Here is a 24,680-nt window from a genome sequence, read left to right on the forward strand (position 1 = left end):
TGGGTCAAGGGAAGGAGGCCCGGTTGGCGCGTCGGCCTGACGTCTCTGTCGCTGATCCTGCAGCTCACGGGTTCTGGTCGCTTAGGTTTCTGTGTCCTGGGGTCCATCCCTCTGATCCGACCCCCGGGTGTCCCCGTGGGAGGCTTGCCTTTCATCTCCCCGCTCAGGGCTCCCCAGTGTCTGGGTGTCAGCGTGTGTCTGGGAGCGCGTGCGGTGCTCCCGGGTAAGTGTGTGGGTGCTTGTCCCTCCCTGATGCCCTGTGCATCGCCCCCTCCCTGGGCACGGGTGCCCTTCAGTCCTGTCTCTCAGCATTTTGATTTCAGAGAGGAAGGGAGAGGGAGGGAGAAATCGAAGCATCAGTGATGAGAGAGAATCATGGAATCGGCTCTGCCTCCTGCACGCCTCCCACTGGGGATCAGCCCGCAACCCAGTGGCATGTGCCCTTGACCGGAATCGAACCCGGGACCCTTCAGTCCGCAGGCCGACGCTCTACCCACGGAGCCACACCGGCTACTAGTAGGGCCCTTTCCCTCTGTCTGCCGCCCCCCTCCCTCCATTCTCTCAGTTTGCTTCTAAGTGCAGTCATTGTCCCACCTCCGCACCCCCTTCCTTCTCCCAGCTGAGAAGACAACATCCGGACACCTCGGCGTCAGCATCCCAAATTTATTCTCCAGCAGCTGTGGCCAGATGGGAGCGGCAGAGAGGAGAGGAGCTGGGGGAGTCCCCGAGAGTGGCAGGCGTGGGGTGGGGGCGGGGTTCCGAGCAGGACTGGAGCCATGCACCTGGCAGGCGGGGGCGGGGGGCGGGGGAGGGACTGGGATGGGTTAGGAGGGGGGAGTCTAGAACGAAAGCTGATTGAGAACAGCCGGGAAAGGCTCCCCGCACCCCCCAGGCATCCCCGGGGCGCGGAAGAGGGCACTGGAGTGAGGGGGCACAGCCTCCCATGGACCTCCAGAATGGGGGGGGCGGGGGGCGGGGCCTCGGAGGGGGGGGTTGTCCTGGAACCCGAGTCTGGAACAGCCCACCCCATGAGACTATTTCCCAGAATGAAAAAGAACGGAAAGAAGAACGAGGCAGAGATGCTACCAGGTCGGAGTCTAGAAGTCCGTGGAGTAGGGGGTGGGGGGGGGGGTGGCTCTGGAACCTGGGGGATCCGAGTCCAGAACACGGCGGCGGGTGAGACTCTGGGGCTCAGCGCAGCGGCATCTAGAGCCCGGGGAGGCTCTAGAGACTGTGGAGTGGAGTGGGGGACGCTCGTCAGGGGGCACCGAGCCCCCAAGGGGTGGGGGCCGGAAGGCTGGGGGGCAGGATCTAGAATTCGGGAGGCGGGGAGGTCGGGCGGGAGGCTCGCGCGGCGCAGGGAGCCGGGGGGACACCTAGCGGCGGAGGGCGGGATTACATGACTGGCACCGGCGCGGGGCTGATGGGGCTGACGGGGCTGCGGGCGTCCGGGTGGACGAAGTCCGGGTTCACGTAGGTGAAGCCCTCGAAGTCCGCCTGGTCGATGCTGGCCAGAACCAGGCGGTCCGGCGGGGTCAGCGCGGGCGCCGCCCGCGTGAAGAACTTGTCAAAGTTCTCGCCGCTGCGGCCGCACTGGGGGGCGTGGGGAAGGAACCGTGACGTTCTGCCCGCTCCCGGGGTACCTGTCTCTGTCCCCCCAGATCCGTCTCCTGTCTCCCCGGGATCCCTGCACGTCCCTGTGGCCTCTGTGGCCCCCTTCAGGGGGTCTCCGCAGAGGGAACCCCGCGCCCGCTCATCAGAGAGGTATTGGGGCTCCTGGGTGCCCCCCCCCCACCTCCACCCCCAGGGACCAAGGTTTTGCTCTGGAAGGCGACCTACCGGGCGGGGCCTGAACGGAGGCGGGATCTCCAGCCGCTCCAGCCGCTCCCAGTCGATCCAGCGGAAGAAGCCGTGAGCTCGGATGGTGGGTTCCCCATCGGGCCCCGAGCCCAGGCGCTTGGCCGGGTGCTTGGTTAGGAACTGTGGGGGACACAGAGAGACGGACGGACAGACAAGTCCCAGACAGGGGGGCGCCCAGAGAAAGAGGGGGAGAGAGACAAGGACGGAGGGACAGAGAGACACAAGCATAGAGATCCGAGGATGGAAGGATAGCAGGGGGGACAGGATGGGGGTGGGGGTGGGGGAGGGGGGAGAAAGGCAGAGAGAGGGAGGGAATGAGTGAGAATGGGGTAGATGGAATCCAAGCCCACAGACCCAAGAGCAGACGGAGAAGGAAATATCAGGGCGTGAGGGTGTGAGGGCCAGAGGAACCCAGAAAGGGAGGAAGTGGACAAGGACGGAATCAGAGAGGGAGGTGGAGGGGCAGAGGGAGGGGGGGATTAGAGACCCAAGAGACAAACCCCCAGAGAGAGGAACAAAGACCCGCCCGATAGATAAAAAAAAAGAAAAAAAGAGGAAGACGGAGGAGACTCAGACCCAGAGTAAGTGGACAAGGTGTGTGTGTGGGGGGGGGGGGGGGGCGTGCGGGAATCCCAGGCAGGGGAGGGTGAGGATGAGAGAGGCAGAGGGGGTAGGGGGTAGGGAGAAGGAAAAGAGAGAGAAAGATTAAAGGCCCCCCCCCAAAAAAAGGGGTGCGATAGAGATCCAGAGAGAGGAGGAGAACCAGGAGGGAGGGCAGAGACCCCGAGAACACAGGCCACGGGGAGGAGAGGGGAAAGGGGACAGAGACCGGAAGGACAAACTCTCAGAGGGAGGCAGGTGGACCCAATATGAAGACAGAGACTCAGAAAGAGCGGGGGAGGGAAGTCAGAGAGAGAGAGACGGCCCCAGACCCGAGACCCAGAGTGTGTGTGAGTGGGGGGGAAGAAGGAGAGGGAGAGAGAGAGAGAGAGAGAGAGAGAGAGAGAGAGAAGAGAGAGAGAGAGAGAGAGAGAACAGAGGATGGAAGGGGTAGACGGAGACAACGAAGGACACAGGAAAGGGAGAGACACAGAAGCCCCATCGTGTGCAGATGGAGGCAGAGGGTGAGACAGAACCCAGAGAGAGAGAGAGAGAGAGAGAGAGACGAGAGAGAGAGAGAGAGAGAGAGAGAGAGAGTCAGAGAGACAGGGAAAGTTGTGGAAAGCTGCTCTAGGCTACACGCTTGCTCCCGCATTAACTCAGGAAGAGGGGACGAGGCTACAGAGTGCCGTTGACTGGCCCAAGATCCCACGGGAGGACACCTGGTGACTTAGGCTCACCTGGGCCGCCTGGCTGTGGAGAGGCAGGCCCTGCCTCCAGCTGGGGAGTGGGGGCGGCAGAGGCGGGTGGAACAGGGGCCATGCTTGAAGGGGGGGGGGGGGGTTGGCAGTGGGCAGCCAATTATTGTCCTAACAAACCGCTGTGTTATATAAATGGTTTTCCAGCAGGTGGAAGCAGGGTTGAGGGGTGGGAGCCCCTTTCTAATCGCTATGCACAGCGGCTGCGTGGGCAGCCCCGGAGGGCGGCCGCGGGGCGCCTGGCGTGCCAGTGGGGGACCATCTGGGAGTCGGGGGCTCTCACCCCCTTGCAGATGGCCACGGCTTCCCGGGAGAGCGACTTGGGGTAGGTGACGGTTTGTTCCATGATGGCCTGGAACAGCTCCTCCTCATCCTCGCCGTCAAAGGGGGGCTGAGGAGGGAAGCAGAGGGGGTAGCAGGTCAGGGACGGACGGACAGACGGACGGAGGATCTCTCCCCAGCCTCCACGCCTTCATCCCCCACCATGCACACAATCCCCACCTCCCCTCCTCAAAGCTCTATCTTCCCCCCTCTTTCCCCAATGCTTCGATTTCCTATCTTTGAATCTTTGTGGCTCTATCTCCCTGTATCTGCTGTGTACATCAGCAGGGTGTTGGCGAGGCAATATGTCATTTAAACGGAAGCGAGAGAAAGCCGCAGGGCAAGCTGCGCCAGCATTCTGGTTGGGTGAGAGGTCTCCGGTCTCCTGGGGATAGGAAGGGCCACATGAATGCAAGGACTTTTAACGTGGGGCCTAGAGAGTGTTTATTCAGTGGAGGGGGCCTGTAAACTTGCGGGGGGGGGGGGGGCGGAATGCATCTTTATTTTTTTTTTAAATGTCTAACTGGAATGTAGCACTCCATTCAATTATGCATGTGGGCAACACCGCAATACTTGTGGCTTTATCACCAAGAGAAATCACAGATATATATAGTTGGGTGTTGTTGGTTTTTTTAAATCACATTAGAATTGCAGATATCTCAAAATATCGGTTACCTCTATCTCAAAATGACTGGCAGGCCTTCCTATGTACTTCCTGTTCCTGCAAGATACTACTACTGAGCCCTGGTCCAGTGGTCAGAATGTAGGCCCATCAATGGAAGGGCCATGGATTCCATTCCAGGTCAAGGGGATGTACCTTGGTTGCAGGGCATGTGCAGGAGGCAACCAATCGATGTGTCTCTCTCACATCAATGTTTCTCTCTCTTCCCCTCATCCCTCCCTTACACTCTCTCCAAAAATCAATGGAAAAAATACCATTGGGTGAGGATTTTTAAAAAAAATATATATTACACCCTGACCAGTTTGGCTCAGTGGCGCGTCGACCTGTGGACTGAAGAGTCCCAGGTTCGATTCCCGTCAAGGGCATGTACCTTGGTTGCGGGCACATCCCCAGTAGGGGGTGTGCAGGAGGCAGCTGATGGATGTTTCTCTCTCATCGATGTTTCTAACTCTCTATCCCTCTCCCTTCCTCTCTGTAAAAAAAAAAAAAATCAATAAAATATATTTTTAAAAAATGTATTACAATTTAGTTCATTAACAGGACATCACATATATGTCCACATCCCAATGTTTAATATTTAGGCAACTGTATATATTGAAATCAGATTTATTTAGTTGGTTAAATTAGGTTCGATTAAACCTTTAAAGTATTGGTGATCATATTTTAATACGATCGGTTTCCTTTGTAATCCTTTTATTTTGTGCATTTGAAGCATCGTTCTTTGAAAGGGGTGGTATCCTGGGAAGATGGCACTTCAGGACCACGGACAGCGCTATCTGGGCATGACCTATACCCACCTCTTAGCACTTCCTGACACTACAGACCTTCCTTCCAGGCTTTTCCTGAGATCAAGGTGGCGCCCCACCCCGTGTTGCCTTAAGCCCAGCCAGCCTCTCCCCAGCTTCTTACCTGTCCCGCCAACATCTCATACAGTAGGACCCCAAAGGACCACCAGTCGACAGACTTCCCATAGGGCTGGTAGGCAATGATCTATGGGGGACAGCGGCAGAGAGAATGGAAGGCAAGAACCCATGCTTTGTGCTTTAAGAAACATAGGACCCTTCTGGCTTCATCCCCTGGACACCGACCCACTTTAAGGGTATTCAGTACACATTCTCCCCACCCGGGATAGCTGGGCCAGAGCTCCATTCTTTGGGAAATCTGGGAAACAAACTCGACCTCCTTAGGATGTCCCGTTGGTCCCAAATACAAAGACCATCTAAGGGCCAAGTCACAAGTTCCACCCACCCAGAATATTGAAGTAACTGGACCCACTCATTACTGTATCAGGGGCATAAGGCTTCAAATTCAGAGACCAGAGATTCTCAAATGCATTTCAGAGTCAACTAGGGGACTGTTTAAAAATAGGAATTCCACCCGGCCGGCCTGGCTCTATAGTTAAGCATCGACCTATAAACCAGGAGGCCATGGTTCAATTGCCGGTCAGGGCACGTGCCCGAGTTTCGGGCTTGATCCCCAGTGTGGCGTGTGCAGGAGGCAGCTGATCAACGATTCTCTCTCATCACTGATGTTTCTATCCCTTCCTCTCTGAAATCAATAAAAATATATTTTAAAAATAATAATAGAAATGCCCAGCCCCGAAGAATTCCAACCTCAATAGGCCAGAGTCAGAGGCAGGAATGTGTGTGTATTTTTTTTCAAAACCTCCCCAGGTGATTCTGATTACCAGCCAGGTTTTGAAACCATTGATCTTGGTTACTCAGACACTAGCACTGAGTCACCTGGAAAGATCAAAGATGGCACCGCCCACACGACCTCCTCCTCCCACAGAAAAGTGCAGACACACTATCTATAGGTGCAGCCAGATCCTTAGCTCCACCCCGTTACAGAGCCAGCGTACACCCTTTGCACCTGAAATATTCAGGAGGCAGCCCCCACTGGCTTAGTGTTCTAGGGGGATGGGCCCCACCGACTCAGACGAACTGGAAATCCTCTCCACCTTCTTAGAAGAGTCCAGTCACAGGCCGTGCTCTCCTGGGGTTCCTACCAGCTGGCCCCACTCTTTGCCAACGTTCACCCGCAGGTCCCGCCCACTTTACCTATGTAGAGACCCAGCTCCGCCCACTTGGAATGCTCAGGCCGCTCCGAGCTGCTCTCCATGAGAACACCCACCACTCATGTAAAGACCCCCAGGGTCAGCCCTGGCCGGTGTGGCTCAGTGGATAGAACCTCGGCCTGGGGACTGAAGGGTCCTGGGTTCGATTCTGGTCAAGGGCACAGGCCCAGGCTGCCGGCTGGATCCCCAGTAGGGGGCGTGCAGGAGGCAGCTGGTCAATGATTCTCTCTCATCATTGATGTTTCTCTCTCCCTCTCCCTTCCTCTCTGAAATCAATTTAAAAATATATATCTTAGCCCTAACCGGTTTGGCTCAGTGGATAGAGTGTCGGCCTGCGGACTGAAAGGTCCCAGGTTCGATTCCGGTCAAGGGCATGTACCTTGGTTGTGGGCACATCCCCAATGGAGGGTGTGCAGGAGGCAGCTGATGGATGTTTCTCTCTCATCAATGTCTCTAACTCTCTGTCCCTCTCCCTTTCTCTCTGTAAAATTTCAATAAAATATATATTTAAAATATATATATATATATTTTTAAAAGACCCCAGGGTCAGGATCCCCGAAATATGAATACTAGACAACCAGCCCCGCCCACTCAGCGGACTTGGAGAGCGCCCAGGGCAGCGGAGTTAGGGTTACCTCGGGAGCTATGTAGTCTGGGGTCCCGCAGAAGGTGCGAGTCGTGTTCCCGGGGAAGACGTTCTCCTTACACATGCCGAAGTCGGTGATTTTGATGTGTCCCTCGGCGTCCAGCATCACGTTGTCCAGCTTCAGGTCCCTGTGATGCGGGTGTGGGGTGAGTAGGAATGGAGTTCCATGGGCTAGAGCCCTAGGTCCACATCCCTTCCCCTCTAGGGGCCTGACCCCCTCCATGGAAAGGCCTGGGGCTGCTCACCGGTAGATGATGCCCTGATTGTGAAGGAAGAAGAGGCCGATGGCGATTTCTGCGGCGTAGAACCTGGAGGCGGGGGTGGGGTCAGAGGTCAATGGCTGGACGCCCCCCCTCCAGGCCTTCCATCTTCCCTCCACCCTCACCTTGGCCAAGACTCACGCTGCGTGGGGCTCCTTAAACTTGCCCAGCTGCTGAATGTGGTACATCAAGTCGCCCCCGGTGACATACTCCATCACAAAATACAGGCGATCCTGGGGGGGTCAGGGGGGGAGGGGGCGGGTCTTAGAGGCAAGGACACGCCCACCAGCCGGTCCATGCCAGCCTGTGCACCCAGCATTGGAAGTGAGCGGAGCTGTCTTTCTAAATGGGTGGTTCCTGTTCACCGGAGACAAACATGAAAGGCTGGGGGGGCCACCCACTCAGACACCCAGAGCAACTGGCCACGCCCACCGTGACCCAAAATATTCTAACAAGGCCCACTCAGAACCTCCACCTGCCCCATGGCCTGTGACTCAGAACAACAGGTGTTCTGGTCCCGTCCTCTCAGAATTGAAGCTTGAGAATTGGAGAAGAAGAAAAAGAAGTAGAAGAAGATGCACTATTTGCTGGAATCCCAAACCTCTTTCACAGCCACTCACACACGCACGCAGCAGTTCTGGCCCCCTGTTAGGAGCCAACAGGTACACGCCTCACCTGCAAGTGATGACACTGATAACGATCCTATAGAATAAAACCCTCATATGCAAATCGACCGAACAGCAGAATCACCGGTCGCTATGACCGCACTGACCACCAGGGGGCAGACGCTCAATGCAGGAGCTGCCCCTTGGTGGTCGGTGTGCTCCCACAGGAGGATGACGGCTGCTCACCCAGAAGCCGGGCTCATGGCTGGTGAGCACAGCCATGGTGGCGGCAGCGCTAAGGATGTCCTACTGCTGGCTTAGCCCCTCGGGGAGCAGACCTAAGCCATTAGTCAGACATCCCCCAAGAGCTCCTGGACTGCGAGAGGGCACGGGCTGGGCTGAGGGACACCCGCCCAGTGCACAAATTTCGTGCACCAGGCCTCTCGTAATAATAGGAAGATCCAGGAAGCTGGCCACGCCCACTCAGAGCTCTGGGAAGTAGAGTCACGCCCTCTCAAACCCTTAATGGTTCAGCCCCCTTGTCCCATTCCACAACCTTGGGAAATCCTTCTATTTGATGAGTCCTTCATTCAGAATCCAAGAGTGAGGCGACCTACTCTCCCAGCCCAGTTCTGGGCTCACCCACTCAAAAGACATTCTTCACGCACCCCTTTACTCAAAAACAACCCACTCAACACTCAAGGCAAGCTCGCTGGGGCCACGCCCACACAGGATCCATCAGGCTGGCCCCGCCCACTAAGGCTCATCCAGCTGGCCCCGCCCACTCAGGGCCCACTCGGCTGGCCCCGCCCACACAGGGCCCATCCATCTGGCCACGCCCACTCAGGGCATGAAGCTTTGGCCTTGGCTTCAGCTCAGAACCCTGGAGCAGGTGCCTGATCCATGGGGGGCGAGGGGGGGCGGGGTGAGGCAGGGCTCTGGAGCCAGCCTCGCCCCTCCCTCCCTCCTTACCGGGGTCTGGAAGGTGGAGTGGAGCTGGGTGAGGAAGTGGGGCCGGCCCCCCGGGCCTCGGCCCCCCAGAGCCAGCACGCGCTTCTCCACCAGGGTGCAGTCCACGTCGTCATCCTGGACGATCACGTCTTTCTTCAGGATCTTGATGGCGTAGAGCTCCTCGGAGCCCCTCCGCTCCGCCAGCATCACCTGGGGACGGAGGCCCAGAGGCCCAGTCGGTCTTGGGACACCCAGGGGTGCGGGTCCCTGGCCCTCCCTTTCGGGGACACAGGGGGAAAAAATAACCTCAGGCCCTTCCTCTCCCTCTCCGGGGATCTGGTGCCCTGCCTTTGCCAAAAATCCCCTCAGGGAAAGCAATCCTGATCTTTCTTTTTAAAAATTGTTAGGAGTTTCCAGCGGTTCTCAACCTGTGGGTCGCGACCCCTTTGGCGGTCGAACGACCCTGTCACAGAGGTGGCCTAAGACCATCCTGCATCTCAGATATTTACATGACGATTCATAACAGTAGCAACATGACAGTAGCAACGAAAATAATTTTATGGTTGGGTCACAACATGAGGAACTGTATTTAAAAGGCCAGAAGGTTGAGAACCACTGGTAGCCCTAGCTGGTTTGGCTCAGCGGATAGAGCATCAGCCTGCGGACTGAAGGGTCCCAGGTTCGATTCCAGCCAAGGGCACATGCCTGAGTTGCTGGCTTGATCCCCAGTAGGGGACATGCAGGAGGCAGCCAATCAATGATTCTCTCTCATCATTGATGTTTCTATCTCTCTTTCCCTCTCCCTTCCCCGCTGAAATCAACAAAGATATATTTTTTAAAAATTGTTATGAGTTTAGCCCTGGCTGGTTTGCTCAGTGGATAGAGCATTGGCATGTGTACTGAAGGGTACTGGGTTCGTTTCCAGTCAAGGGCACATGGCCAGGTTGCGGGTTCGATCCCCAGTAGGGGGCGTGCAGGAGGCAGCCGATCCATGATTCTCTCTCATCATTGATGTTTCTCTCTCTGTCTCTATCCCTCTCCCTTCCTCTCTGAAATCAATAAAAATATATTCAAAAATAAAATAAAATTTTAGTGAGTTTATTTGAGCTAAACTGAAGACATACGCCGCAGAGCAAGACCTCAAATGCTCTGCAAGTCACATCTTCATGTGTCTCCTCTCCAGGGACCTGAGGGGCCCCGTCCAACCCTCTTCGGGGACTCAGTCCTATTCCTGGCGGAGGACCAGAAGTGTGACCACCCTCCAGACACCCTCCCCTCCCCCACGGAGCCCCCGGAATCCGACCTTCCCGAAGCTGCCTTTTCCGAGAACCATGAGGAAGCTGAAGTCGGAGATGTGCAGGCGTCCCGGGCTCGCCCCGAAGAAACAGCGCTTGGAGTCAGTGGGACTAGGGGACGGGGAGGGGATGGGAGAGGAAGGACCCATCCGCACCCGCTGCGAGAAAGGGAGAGACCCCGAGGTAGTCAGATCCCCCACAGGGACAGGGGGGCTACCCCTAAGAGAGACAGCATCCAGCCCTAACCGGTTTGGCTCAGTGGATGGAGCATCAGCCTGTGGACTGAAGGGTCCTGGGTTCCATTCCAGTCAAGGGCACGTGCCTGGGTTGCAGGCTCGATCCCCAGTAGGGGGTATGCAGGAGGCAGCCGATCAATGATTCTCTCTCATCATTGATGTTTCAATCTCTCTCTCCCTCTCCCTTCCTCTTTCTGAAATCAATAAAAATTTATTTTAAAAAAAGAAGAAAGAAAGAAAGAAAGAAAGAAAGAAAGAAAGAAAGAAAGAAAGAAAGAAAAGGGTGGGGAGAGATGGAGAGTAAATAAAAGTTGTCCCCGCCCCCTGCTTGGCTTAAGAACTTTCTAGGACTTTCCAGAGCCAGGGGGTTTATTTATTATTTAAATAACCCTTCTAGAGCTTACTGTATGCCATTCAGCCTCTGGAAAACCCTGTTAGCACCCCACCCCACCCCCTTTAGAGAAGAGGAAGCTGGCACAGAGATGTTAAGTAACTTGCCCCACGTCACACAGTGGACAATACGCAGAGCCAGAAATCAAAGTCCATGAACGGCAGGTTATGTCTGCCTCCTTCCTGTTTCTCCACCGTCACCCAGCACGTGGCTTGGAATACAAGCGGTCTCAGCAAGAGGGTGTTGAATGGAGGGCGGTCTCAGGAATGCAGTTCCTATCGTTCAACCTTCAGAGCCGACCCAGAGTCTGAACACCCTCACCACCCCTGTGCCCTGGGCCTGCTGCTCCACCTGTGTGGTCTCGATAGCCTTCCCATCTCACTGAGTTTAAAAGCCAAAATCCTTCCAATGAATGACAAGGCTCTTTCCACAATCTTCCCTCTCTGGCTCCACCTCCTGCTCTCCCCCGCCCCCAGCCTGTCCTCCCTGCTGTGCAGCAGACACTGTAGACCTGCCCCCTACCTCAGGGCCTTTGCACGTGCTGTTCCCTGTGCCCGGAAGGCCCTCCTCCGCTCTCCTCTCCTCGTGGCTCACTCTCACCTCCCTCCCATCTTTGCCTCCCTGCCTTTTCTCAGTGAACCTTTCTCTGCTTACTGCAGTTAAAACCACAAACACTTCTCCCAGGACACGCCCTACCCTCCTTAATGCTGATTTTTCTCCACGTGGCTCATTGCTTTCTAACATGTTCTCGTTTATTTTGTTTCACGTCTTTCTCAGCGTGAAGCCTCATGGGGCAGGAATGTTTTTCCTCTCTTGTTCCCCCGCTCTATCCCTGGTGACGAGGGCCCTGCCTTACCCACAGAGGGGCTCGACAAAACATTTATGAACGGATAAATGAGGGAGAAAACATTCCTTCTTTGGCCCGGGGTCCCTCTCCTTTGCTGGGGAACCCTGCACGTCCTCCAGGCCCCACCTCTCTGGGAAGCTTTCTCTGAGTCTCCCAGGCAGGGCCAGGTACCTCCGGGACCTCCCTGGTGCCCAGTGCCCCAGGCTTTCCATCATCATACATATTCCTTCTGCGGGTGAATTTCTCGGTAGCTTTCACCGACACTGAAAGAGGAGATGCCAGCACAGGGCTTGGCATATCTGACACTTCCGGAAACAGGTGCTCAGTGAGCGAGTAAATGAATGGAGGAGAGCGAGGCCACCCTGATAAATACATAGAAAAACTCCAGGATTAATTCTGGTGGTGCCTCCTCAGGGAAGTCCTCCCTGACTAGCTTTCCCCAAAGAACTGGGTTAGTCTGTGCCTCTTTAGTGCCCTGGACTCCGATTTAGCACATCACCCTGGGATTTAAGTTATCATACCTGTGACTGTGTCCCTACCTCGGGGAGTTACCTGAGAGTCAGGTTCACCTAGGACTACTCAGCAAGCATAGCCCTGCCACCAGGTATGTGTTCGGCCCATGTGTGCGGAAATGAAGACCGATATTAGGGGAGAGAGAAACACACAGATCCCAGGAATGACAATGTCTCCATTCCAGGTCTCAGCGCCACTCACCTCATAGAGTTCCAGGGGGTAGTTACAGGCCTGGGGGGAGGGAGAAAGCCAGAGTCAGAGCCCCAGGGAGGTAGGAGGTGGGGGACACCCACCCCCCAAACTCCCAAGCTGCAGGGATGAATAGGAACTCCAATTCCCATCAGACCTTGAGGCAGGAGCCCCTTAGAAAAGCCAAGGAAGGAGCCCCAGGGCCTTCTGGGAATTGTAGTCCCAGGACCAGAAGGTGTTTGGGCGTGTAGGGGGTGGGGGGCGGGGGGCGCGGGCTGGGCTGGGTACCTCAAACTTTTGGAGGAGGCTGCAGTTGTCAGCATCGGCCACGGGCACATTGTAATATTCGCCCTCCTCCTGGTTCAGTAACTTGTACCTGACATACCGAGGAAGACAGAGCGATGGAGAGAAAGGGTGAGATAAGGGAAGAGGGGCCGGGAGGAAGCATGATGTCGGCCTGCAGGAGGGAGCCCACACACAGAGGGAGGTGGCCGCGCCCGCCGCCCACCCTGGCCCTCACCAGCCGTCCACCGGCGCCTTGAGCAGCTCGGACACCCCGAAGGACATGGCGCCCATGAAGTCATTGCGGGAGGTCCGGTCCCAGTCCCACACCTCCACGCTGAGCCTGCGCTCCACGTCCCCCGGCTTCAGGTTGCTGCGGGAACGGGGTGGGAGTGGGGGGGCGGGGGTGCAGAGTGAGGGGCCCTGCTGCTGCTGCCCCGCTCCCCCCTCATCCCCTGCTGGGCAGGAGGCGACGCCAGGGAGCTGGGGTCTGTGAAGGGTCTTCCCACACCAGGGCCCTGCCTGGAGAGCTCTCTCTGACTCCCCCAGGCTTGGCCCCTCCCCATACCTGCCCCCAGGTCTCTGTCCTATTCCGGTCTCTGTCCCTGCCTTTGTGTCAATTGGTGTCTCTTTCTTTCCCTGCCACCCGATCACCCATCACACCACCCCTCTGCTCCCAAACTCCTCTATTCCGTCTGTCTCATTCTAGGGTTCTCTCTCTCTCTCTCTCTCCCTTATTGATTTTAGAGAGAGAGAGAGAAACATCAACTTGTGCATTCGTTGGTTGTGCCTTGTATGTGTCCTGACCAGGGATCCAGGGGTCCTCAAACTACGGCCCGCGGGCCACATGCAAATACAAATATTGTATTTGTGCCCGTTTTGTTTTTTTACTTCAAAATAAGATCTGTGCAGTGTGCATAGGAATTTGTTCATAGTTTGTTTGTTTTTTTAACTATAGTCCGGCCCTCCAACCGTCTGAGGGACAGTGAACTGGCCCCCTGTTTAAAAAGTTGGAGGACTCCTGGAACCCTCAACCGTGGTGTTATCAGGACAATGCTTCAGTGGTCGGCGAACTCGTTAGTCAACAGAGCCAAGTATCGACAGTACAACGACTGAAATTTCTTTGGAGATCCAAATTTTTTAACCTTAAACTATATAGGTAGGTACATTGTTCTTAACTTAATTAGGGTACACCTAAGGCTTAGGAAGAGCCACCCTCAAGGGGCCAAAGAGCCGCATGTGGCTCGCGAGCCGCAGTTTGCCGACCACGGCTAACCAACTAAGCTAGCTCTCTCTTTCTTTCTCTCCTCCTCCCCCCCAACTCTTCCTCATCTCTGTCTCACTCTTAGTGGGGGGGGGGGGGGGCTTTGGGCTTTGATCTCCCCCAACCATTCTGTTCCTTCTCCCCCTCCTTCTCTGCTCTTTTCTGGGCGTTCCCTCTACCCCAACCCCTCCCACCAGCTGCTCTCTGGGGGGCTTGTGAGCCACCAGGACCCTCAGATCATCCTCTGTCAGCCGTCGCAGCCCCCCCTGAACCCGAGGCTCACAACACAAAGGTCTCGTTCCACACAGGGTTCAGCGTGGCTTTCACTGTCCGGGTCTTCTGTTTTGTCAGGTTCCGAGGGTCTGGGATGAGCTTCAGTTTCACATAGGGGTCGGACAGACCGTTGGGGTCCATGGGGATGAGGTTGCGGGCCTCACCGACTGGACGGGGAGGGGAAGGAGGGGAGATGGGGTTAGAGATCCAGGAAGAGGCCTCGAGCCCACCCCTGGTCAGCATGGACACTTCCAAACTCTCTCCTGGCCCAGGAGTCTTTGCTGTCTACCTCCCTCCCCAGTACGCAGAAGACAGGGCATAGAGAGAGCCCTTTGCCCCCAAATCAGACCTTCCTCCGTTAGGACCCAGGAGTCAGGACCTGGCCGTTCTCTCACCCCCTCCCTCTCAAGGGCCTTGAGGTTTTGCATGGCCATTAAAAGGACTCAACCAAAGGACCTGTATGCATGCATATAAGCATAACCAATGGACGCAGACAACAGGGGGTGAGGGTGAGGGCATGATTAGGGGGGTGGGGGTCAATGGGGGGGATAAGGACATATATGTAATACCTTAATCAGTAATTTTAAAAAAAAAATGAAGCCCTAGCAGGTTTGGCTCGGTGGATAGAGCGTCAGCCTGCGGACTGAAGGGTCCCAGGTTTGATTCTGGTCAAGGGCACATGCCCGGGTTGCAGGCTCGATCCCCAGTGGGGGGCGTGCAGGGGGCAGCCAATCAATGATTCTCTCTCATCATTGATGTTTCTATCTCTCCCTCTTCCTTCCTCTCTGAAATCAATAAAAAAAAATATTTAAAAAATGAAAAGCCCTGACTGGTGTGGCTCAGTGGATAGAACATCGGCCTGCGGACTGAAGGGTCCCAGGTTCGATTCCGGTCAAGGGCATGTACCTTGGTTGCGGGCACATCCCCAGTGGGGGGTGTGCAGGAGGCAGCTGATGGATGTTTCTCTCTCTCATCCATGTTTCTAACTCTCTATCCCTCTCCCTTCCTCTCTGTAAAAAATCAATAAAATATATTTTTTTAAAAATGAAGGGAAAAAAGGGAGGGCTGAAAGTTGCCAGAGGCGGAGATGGGGGCTCCTGCTCGAAGGGGCGTGGCCAAGCGGTGCTAGTCTCTGAAGGCGGGGTCTGATGTGGGCGGGGCCTCCGAGGGGCGGGGCCTCCGAGGGCGGGGCCTCACCCGTGATGTGGATCTCATCCGCCGTCGGAGCTCGGATTTCCAGCTGCAGGCGCCCCCGGCGCTCCGTGTGGTCCACGCCGCACAGGGAGGGCACGCTGCGCACACAGCGCCGGTGCACGTTCATCTCGCAACCTGGGGGTTAAGGGAGGGGCGGGCCGGGGGGAGGGGAGAGACAAAACCAGGGGCAGCGCTTCAGGCCCCGCCGGGACCCGGGGCTCCACTCCCCGGCATTTCCCCGAAGCCAGATGCTGCGCTTCTGCAGGGGCCCCAGATGCGCGCCCCCCCGCCCATCCCCCAACCCCGGTTCTGGGTTCTGGCTGGAGCAGCGAGCGCAGACTCACTCACAGGAGCACTTCATGCCCTGGTGCACCAGCCCGTACAGCAGGGAGCCGCAGTGGTCGCAGAAGGTCGGGCTGCTGTAGCTGTGCAGGCGGAACTTGTGCTTGTTCCGGGGGTCCTGGGGGCGCAGAGGGGCGGGTCAGAGGGCGGGCTGGGTGTCTGAAGCCTCCGCGAGCAGCCCTGGGAGCTCTTCCTCCTCCTGCCTGGCTCTCCCAGCCTCGCCGGGGCTCCGCCTCGCTCTCCCTCATTCCTCAGCATTTATTGAGCAGCTACTGTGTGCCAGCCAGGCTCTGTTCTAGGTGCCGGGACCCAGCCGTGAACCAAAACAAATCAAAATCCCTGTCCACCTACAGCCAACGCCATACTTAATGAATGGGCAAAAACGAAAAGCGTTTCCCTTAAAATCAGGAACAAGTTAGTCGAGATGGTTCTGTCAGCGCTAGCCACAGCCATCAGCCACGGAGAAGAAAGGAAAGGCATCCACATTGGAAGGGAGGATGTAAAACTGTCACTATTCGCAGGTGACATGATATGGCGCATAGAAAACCCTAAAGACTCCACCGAGAAACCACTAGATCTAACAAATGAATTCGGCAAAGTAGCAGGATACGAGATTAATATTCGGCAATTGGTGGCATTTTTTTAATTTTTAGCTTCTTTTTTGTTTGTTAATCCTCACCCAAGGATATTTTTCCATTGATTTTTACTTTTCATTATTTTTAATTTTTAGACTTTTAAAAAATATATTTTTTTATTGATTTCAGAGAGGAAGGGAGAGAGAGAGAGAGAGAGAGAGAGAGAGAAACATCAATGAGAAAGAATCATGGACCGGCTGCCTCCTGCTTTCCCCACACTGGGGATTGAACCCGAAACCTGGGCATGTGCCCTGACTGGGAATCAAACCTGGGACCTTCTGGTTCATAGGTTGATGCTCAACCATTGAGCCATACTGGCCGGGCATCCATTGATTTTTTAGAGAGAGTGAAAGGGAGGAGAGACAGAGAGAAACATCAATGTGAGAGAGTCACCTCAATTGGTTGCCTTCCACACGCACCCTGACCAGGGCCGGGGATCAAGCCCACAACCAAGGCACATGCCTTTGATCAGCAATGAACCCGGGACCCTTCAGTCCGCAGGTCCATGCTCTATCCACTGAGCAAAACGGGCTAGGGCAATTCCTATTTTTAATAAAAACCAAAACACTCCTGTCCACATGACCTTTGCTTTCCAGTGGAGGGAGACAGAAAATAAGAATGACAAATAAGGGGAGGTTGGGGGTTAATGGGGGGGATGAGGACACATTTGTAATACCTTAACTAATAATAATAAACAAAAAAGAAATAAAAAAAAAGAATGACAAATATATTGTAGTGTGGATGGTAATAGGTGCTCTGGAGAGAAATGAAGGAAGGAAGGAGCCTGCCAGGATTGAGGGGAGGGGGGCGGGGCGGGGAAGTAGGTGGGTGCTGAAATTTGAAATAGTGGACAACCAGAAGGCATTACTAACAAACAAGGTGGCATTTGGGCCATGCCTGAAGGAGGTGGGGCTTCCAAAGTCCCATAACCCCCACACCTAACACCTCACGCAGGCTGTTTTTTGAGGACTTGTGGTCCACTATGAGCTCGTGATCATTCACGGTCTGTCTCTGTCACTGCCTGCTGACCATCTGCCTTCTCTGGGCCCCTGGTGGGATGGAGAATCTGACCTGTCAGTTATAGGGCCCCGGTGTCCTACATGAAGGATTAAGTGTAAACCACACAGCAGGGCCTAGAGTGTTAAATGTGCTCAGTATTGCTGTGGTGGTTGTTAGTGATTTCATTTTTTTAATTTTTTTTAACATTTATTTTATTATTATTATAATTTTAATCCTCATCCGAGGATATTTTTCCATTGAATTTTAGAGAGGGTGGAAGAGAGAGGGAAAGACAGACAGAAACATCCATGTGAGAGAAACACATCGATTGGTTGCCTCCTGCAGGCGCTGGGACCAGGCCCGCCCCCCCCCGCCCCCCAGGAGCCTGCAACCCAGGTACAAGGTACGTGCCCTTGACCAGAACTGAACCCTGGACCCCTTGGTCCGAGACACTCTATCCACTGAGCCAAACCGGCTAGGGCGTTATCAGTGATTTCACTGCAGCCCCCACATAGCTCCGAATTAAGAGCTAGGCCATTTCCGAGCTGTGCGATTTGGGGCAAGTTCACGTCCAATTGTGAGCCGTAGCGCCCTTACTCTGCCCAGTGGAAATAAACAATCTATATCTTGAAGCGTTGCTAACTGTCTAGAGTCCAATTAAGCGAGAATTTAGGGCACCAGTAAAGCTCTCTCGCTCCCCCACCACCACCCACCCCCCCCCCAAGGTCGCAGTGTTAAATCATCTGATGTTTGCCTTGTGCGAAGGATGCACCGGCAAGAGTTATCGGAGGGTGAAAATTCAGGACACGCCGGGACTTCTATGCATTTGGCAGCTCCGCGGCGATCCTATGTCGGAGGAGACTTGGGTGGCAGGGGGTGCTGGTGGCGGCCGGCCGAGATCTCTTTCTGGGCTCTGGCTTCTGAAGATACTCAGCTGATCCTGCATCAAAGGGCTCCTGCCTGCCGAACGGGATGCTGGGAGTGAACGCCCCAGCAGGGTGGCGGGCACACGCGAGCCCAGGGGTAGAAGCTGTTATTATTCTCAAGGTGAAAGTCCCTTATGCAAAGGGGACAGTGCTGCCGAAACCGGTTTGGCTCAGTGGATGGAGCGTCGGCCTGCGGACTGAAAGGTCCCAGGTTCGATTCCCGTCAAGGGCATGTACCTGGGTTGCGGGCACATCCCCAGTGGGAGATGTTGCAGGAGGCGGATGATCGATGTTTCTCTCTCGTCGATGTTTCTAACTCTCTATCTCTCTCCCTTCCTCTCTGTAAAGAATCAATAAAATATATTTTAAAAAGGGGGGGGACAGTGCTGGGCTCCAGGGAGAGGCGGCAGGTCCACATGTTAACTCTGCCCAATACCCAGCTCTGTGGGCCCCAGTCCCCTCTGAGACCCAGGCTTCCTTCCTATAAAGTGTGTGTAGGGAGGAGTGGGGGGGGGGGGGCCCGGGAGGGGGGGTCTTAGCTGTTTGGCTCAGTGGATAGAGCACTGGCTTTCGGACTAAAGGGTCCAGGGTTCTATTCCAGTCAAGGACACATGCTCGAGGAGGCAGCCGATCAATGGTTCTCGCTCATCATTGATGTTTCTATCTCTCCCTTCTTCTCTGAGGTCAATGAGGAGATATTTAAATAAACAAACAAATAAATAAATAAAATGGGGGGCAGGGGGAGGTCAGGGAAGTGAGCCCTCCCTGCAAGGGGTCTTGTGAAGACTTAATGGAAGTCATACTGGTGAGGCCCTTAGCGCTTAAGCCTTTGACCCATGTTACTTATGAGATCGAAGGCATTAAGAAGCCCGGCCCCTGAAATAGCTCAGTGGTTGAAAGTTGACCTATGAACCAGGAGGTCAAGGTTCAATTCCCAATCAGGGCACATGCCCAGGTTGTGGGCTCAATCCCCAGTGGAGGGTGTGCAGGAGGCAGCAAATCAATGATTCTATCTCATCACTGATGTTTCTCTCTCTCTCCCTCTCCCTTCCTCTCTGAAATCAGTAAATATATATATATATATATATATATATATATATATATATATATATATATATATATATATATATGCCTTAAGAAGAGTCCTGACTAATGTGGCTCAGTTGGTTGGGTGTCATCCCACAGCATGAAAAGTTGCTAGTTCGCCCTAACCGGTTTGGCTCAGTGGATAGAGCGTCGGCCTGCGGACTCAAGGGTCCCAGGTTCGATTCCAGTCAAGGGCATGTACCTTGGTTGCAGGCACATCCCCAGTGCGGAGTGTGCAGGAGGCAGCTGATCCCTGTTTCTAACTCTCTATTCCTCTCCCTTCCTCTCTGTAAAAAATCAATAAAATATATTTTTTTAAAAAAAGAAAAGTTGCTAGTTCGATGATCCTGGTCAGGGGGCATGCCTGGGTTGAATTGTGGGCTCATTCCCCAATAGGGGGTGTGCAGGAGGCAGCTGATGGATGTTTTGCTCTTGCATCAATGTTTGTCTTTCTCCCTCTCCTTTCCTCTCTCTCTAGAAATCAATAACAAGTCTCCTTCTTAAAGCATGAAGAAGAAAAATGACGCCAGATGGATGGAGAGGAAAGACTACCTCCTCACCATTCCCCTCTGTTCCGGCATCGGCAGCAGTAATAAGTTTAACAACGACGATAACTCACATTTCGTCTCTTGCCATGGGCCAGGCACGGTCCCAAGTCTTTGACTCATTTGCTTCTCAGAGCGATCCTATGAGGTGGGCATGATGATCTAGCTCCCGGCTCCCTCAGTTTACAGGCGGGGAACCCAGGAGGCACAGAGAGGTAAGCGGCCTTCTGGAAGGTCACAGAACCCACACGTGGAGGTGCTGTGACTGGAGCCCAGGCATCTGGCTTGGGGGGGTCTCTGTCAGATGAAGACAGGACCAGAACCGAACCCCAAAAGCTGTTGTGCGGATTCAATCCTCTACTAGTCACCATCCCTGCCGAGTGTGCGCCACGAACACGGGATAAATCCGAGGCGTTGGCAGAGGAGGTGGGCAGGGGAGGCGGCTGATGGATACCATTTGTGGGTGCTGGGAGACAGGGGTGCTCAATACATGTTCTGTGAAGTCCCATCTTCTACGGAAACTTCCATGTTCTCACTTGACAAGCTGGCAACATGACTCATAGATGTTTCTGTGTGTGCGGCTGTGTCCCTGCCTCTTGCTCCATCTACTCATCAGAAAACCATCTCTAAGCCTGGGCGAGACGCCTCACCTGCCTGATTTCACTCAACTGTCAGAACAAGCCTGGGATGTCTAGCTTTCTGCTGACCCGGGAGGTAGAGGCTGTGCACGTGTGGCCATTTAAGTTTAAACCCGTTCAAATGGAAGGGGATTCAGCGTTCCCTCCCTCAGGCACCCCAGCCTCTCTCAAGTGCTCCCTGGCGGGGAGGCGGTGGCTTCAGGCTTGGACACACAGACAGGCGTGTCCACAGAAGACTCTACTGCTCAACACTAGCGGGTCGGCCCCACGTTATAGGGGAGTGGGACTGGGGCACAGAGAAAAGAACCCTGAAGCCAGACAGACCGTGAGGGGAGGATCAGGGATGGGCTGTTCTTGTGAGCCCCTGAGGGGTGGGGCTGGGGAGGGAGGGAGAAATTGTAGGTGTCTGTGTGTGCACACATAAAAAACTATATGTGCGTGTACGCACACGGGGATCTATATACCACGGTGTGTGCACATGGGGAAGTGTATATGCACACGTGTGCACATGGAGACCTGTACATGCAGGTGTGTGCACATGGGGATCTGTATGTATAAGTGTGTGTGCACACGGGGAACTATATGTATACGTGTGTGTGCGCATGGGGAACTGTATATGCAGGTGTCTGTGCACATGGGGGACCTGTATGTTTTTTGTTTTTTGTTTTTTTTTAGATATTTTATTGATTTTTTACAGAGAGGAAGGGAGAGAGATAGAGAGTCAGAAACATCGATCAGCTGCCTCCTGCACATCTCCCACTGGGGATGTGCCCGAAACCCAGGCACATGCCCTTGACCGGAATCGAACCCGGGACCCCCCAGTCCGCAGGCCGACGCTCTATCCACTGAGCCAAACCGGTTTCGGCAGGGGACCTGTATATATAAGTGTCTGTGCACATGGGGACCTGTATGTATAAGTGTCTGTGCACATGGGGATCTGTATATGTAGGTGTGTGTGCACATGGGGGATCTGTATATGCAGGTGTGTGTGCACATGGGGGATCTGTGCGTATAAGTGTGTGTGCACGTGGGGAACTGTATATGTAGGTGTGCGTGCACATGGAGAACTATATGTAGGTGTGCGTGCACATGGGGATCTGTGTGTATAAGTGTGTGTGCACATGGGGATCTGTGCGTATAAGTGTGTGTGCACGTGGGGAATTGTATATGTAGGTGTGCGTGCACATGGGGGATGTGCATATGTGTGTGCACGCACTGGGAATCTGTGTGTGCACGTGTGTGTGCATGTGTACTGCCGGATCTCTCCGGGCCTCCCTGTCTCAGAACCTCGGCTGTTTTCCATACCCACCATTTTCTGTCCTCGGCTCTCTGCGTGCCTGCACCCCTGTCTCTGAGTGTCTCCGTCCTTGTCTGCCTGTCCACATCCCCTTTGCCTTCTTCCTGTGCGTTGCGAGCTCTCTCTCTCTCTCTCTCTCTCTCTCCCTCTCTCTCTCTCTCTCTCTCCCAGAGCCTCTATCTTTTCCTGCATCTCTGAGATTCTCTCTCCTTATCTCAGCATCCCGGGGCCTGCATCACATTTCTCTCCCTCTGCCCCTCAGCTCTGTTGTTAAATCTCCTGAGCACCGGCTGACAGCCCCGCCTCCAGCGCCAGTCCTTGGCCCCCTCACCCCTGCCTTCCCTCTGTCCCCCACCTGTGTCCCCCGCCTGGCTCAGTCCCCTCTGATTCCCCCCCTTTCCAGGCCAAGGGCAGGGAATCTGGGCCAGACCGGCTCCCCCTATCTCTCCAGCACCCCCCCTCCCCTCCCAGCCTTAAAAATAGCAGGAGAAATTGGGACGGACGCCTAGGGGGTGAGGGCGGGGCGCGGCCTGAGGAGGAGCCACCAGGTGTGTGGGCACTCACGTCCGTCTGGGGGCCCTTCCCGGCGCCTGGACACTCGAAGGTCACGAATTCGTGGCATCGGCGATGCACCACAAAGCTGCAGACTGGAGGCGAGAATCAGAGAGACCCCCGGGGACAGGGAGTCAGAAGGAGAGGGACCCCGACAGGAAGCACGCCAGCGAGGCGCAAACCCTGCCCCAGAGAGTTCAACGGGGAGACTGGGAGGTGGACATTCAAGACAGAAACAGAATCGGAGCATCACAGAGAGAAAGGCAGAGCACAGACGGGCCGGCGAGACACAGAGACACACAGACACAGAGACAGAAGCAGAGACAGGAAGAGGGAGAGAGAGAAAGACAGACACACAGAGAGAATAGGACCCCGCTGATGGGCACAGGCCACAGAGGGAGAGGAGAAAGCCGGAAGGGCGCAGGCAGGGAGAGGGGAGAGAGGAACCCCAAAGAAGAGTCCTGGACGGAACAGAGAGCAGCCACTTGGGCAGGAGTGAGTCTGGGGGCGCCGCTGCGGCCGCCCCCTCCCTGACTCACTCTGTTCCCAGCCTGGCAGCTGGTGCTTTGGGGACTCGCCCCCCTCTCCGCCCCCCTGTCACTGCGGGCCCCACCCGGCCCCCACCACCCGCCCAGGGCTGACCCCACCCGGCCTGCCCCTGCCTGGGACCGGTTGATGTTGTCATGGTGACGGCAGCCTGGGGTGGGGGGGGGGGGAGTAGGGCTCTGACTTTGCATCTTCAGCCCCCCTCCCCTTCCCAATCTCGCCGTTCCCATGGCAACAGATTCTCCAAATATCTGTCCCCACCTGGAGCCGGCCAAGGGAGGGGCCCCCAGCACCACCTCCGCGGTGGCCCCGCCGCCAGAGCTGCCGCCCCGCCACAGGCTGCGGCTCTGCCACACCCCCCGCCCCGGGCTCCCCCGCGCCTCTCTGGGGACCAGAGAACACGTGTGTCAAGCAGCCCGGGCTTCGGGGCCCCGGCCTGCCCCCTCCTGAGGGTCCCGGGAGTCCGGGTCCCAGCTCTCACCTTGACATTGCAGGCCCTGCTTGCCGATGCCCCTGCAAGGGGCAAGGAGCTGTCAGTGCAGAAAAGGGGAACCTGGGCCACCCCCCCCCCACATCTGCGAGCCACAGGCGGCCTCTGACCCTCCTCCCGCGGGAGCCAGGAGTCTAAGCCCCAGCCCCCTCCTCTCTCTAGAACCCAGAGACCTTCTGGCCCCCAGCCCCTCCTCCCTCAGACCCCCAGCCCCTCCTCCCTCAGACCCGCAGCCCCTCCTCCCTCAGACCCAGGAGCCCAGGACCCTCAGCACCTCCTCCTCCTTCTGAACCCAACCCCCCGCCCCCCAAGCCTAGGACCCGGAGCCAGGATGACAGCCCCCTCTTTCCTCGTTACTCCGGGACCCCGGGTGGCAGGGGTCTCCGCCCCGGGCCCTGGCCCCGCAGGCACCCCGCCCCGTCCTCACCAGATGAAGTCGGTGCAGTGGCTGCAGAAGGTCGGCTGCTTGAAGAAGCGGGCGGTGAACTTGTGGCTCTTGACTTCGTGCACCACCTTCTGCCTCAGGGCCCCCTTTCTGCAGAACAGGGGCCGGGGGCCCCCCTCGGAATCGCCTCCGCCGGGGCCCAGGCCCGCCATGGCCCCAGGAGCGCCGCAGGGACCAGGTGCCTGCCTCGCGGGGGGAACAGGTGGAAGGGCCGGGAGCCGGCGCCTCGGGAAAGCCGAGGAGCCCCGGGGAGATCCCGAGGAGCGGAGGACAGGGGCGAGGCACCTCGGGGAGCGGGCGTGCGGGGCGGGCAGCGGGGCCCCGGGCGCGCCTGCGGGGAGCGGGCGAGCGGGGCGCGGAGCCCGGGGCAGGGGCGCGCACAGCCGGCGGCACGGGCGGCGGCGGTGGTGGGAGCTTGGGCTCCGGCACCTGCTGAAATGTGGGAGCCCGGGGTGGGGGGAGGCGTTGCCATGACGACCGAGGGGCGGGGTTTCGGCTTAAAGGCGTCCCCCTCCCTCCACGCCGGACCGACGTCCAAACACCCTCCCCCAGCTCCGCCACAAACACACGTGCGCGCCCCGCACCCTCCCGGGGGCTGGCTGGAGGGAGGGGCGTCCTCGGAGCGGTGCCCTCCCCCACCCCAATCTGTCGCCCGGCCCCCACTCGAGCGCCTCCTGGCTCCCAGCACCCCGGTACCCCCAGCACCCCGCGGATCGCTGTGACTCTGGTTCAATGCCCAAACTTTGCACTCGGGGGCGGGGACCCAGCAAGCCGTGCCCGGGGAAGCTGGGTGTCTCCGAGGCCACCCCGAGTCTTGACTTTTCTCTCGGAGCCTCTTAATCTCTCTGTCTCTGTCTCCCCCTGGGGGTGTCGCTCTCGGGGGTGTCGCTCTCGGTGACTGGCTGCTCCTCCCCGTGGATTCCTGGCGCGCGCCC

The 24,680-nt window shown here is 56.3% G+C and overlaps 1 protein-coding gene across 1 annotated transcript; it reads right to left on the reverse strand.

The window, feature by feature from the left end:
- Positions 1-649: 649 nt before the first annotated feature.
- On the reverse strand, positions 650-24,181 carry PRKCG (protein kinase C gamma). The gene is made up of 18 exons (XM_059665820.1): positions 23,728-24,181; positions 23,292-23,323; positions 22,277-22,359; positions 15,593-15,704; positions 15,248-15,379; positions 14,061-14,217; positions 12,752-12,886; positions 12,520-12,607; positions 12,244-12,273; positions 10,064-10,213; positions 8,782-8,970; positions 7,346-7,437; positions 7,190-7,252; positions 6,934-7,072; positions 5,131-5,211; positions 3,502-3,609; positions 1,840-1,980; positions 650-1,593 (listed from the first exon to the last, which is right to left on the reverse strand). The coding sequence occupies exons 1-18, from the start codon at positions 23,895-23,897 to the stop codon at positions 1,396-1,398; spliced, it is 2,100 nt and encodes a 699-aa protein (XP_059521803.1). The 5' UTR covers positions 23,898-24,181; the 3' UTR covers positions 650-1,395.
- Between the last annotated feature and the right edge of the window lie 499 nt (positions 24,182-24,680).

This window comes from Myotis daubentonii, chromosome 15, assembly GCF_963259705.1.
Source record: "Myotis daubentonii chromosome 15, mMyoDau2.1, whole genome shotgun sequence".
In the NCBI taxonomy this organism is placed as follows: Eukaryota; Metazoa; Chordata; class Mammalia; order Chiroptera; family Vespertilionidae; genus Myotis; species Myotis daubentonii.

Coding starts and splice junctions, on each gene's coding strand:
- PRKCG (XM_059665820.1), bottom strand. CDS start 23,897: ATGGCGGGCCTGGGCCCCGGCGGAGGCGATTCCGAGGGGGGCCCCCGG. Junction 22,360..23,291: donor GCAGGGCCTGCAATGTCAAG/GTGAGAGCTGGG, acceptor TCTCGCCTCCAG/TCTGCAGCTTTGTGGTGCAT. Junction 12,608..12,751: donor AAGGCGCCGGTGGACGGCTG/GTGAGGGCCAGG, acceptor TCGGTATGTCAG/GTACAAGTTACTGAACCAGG.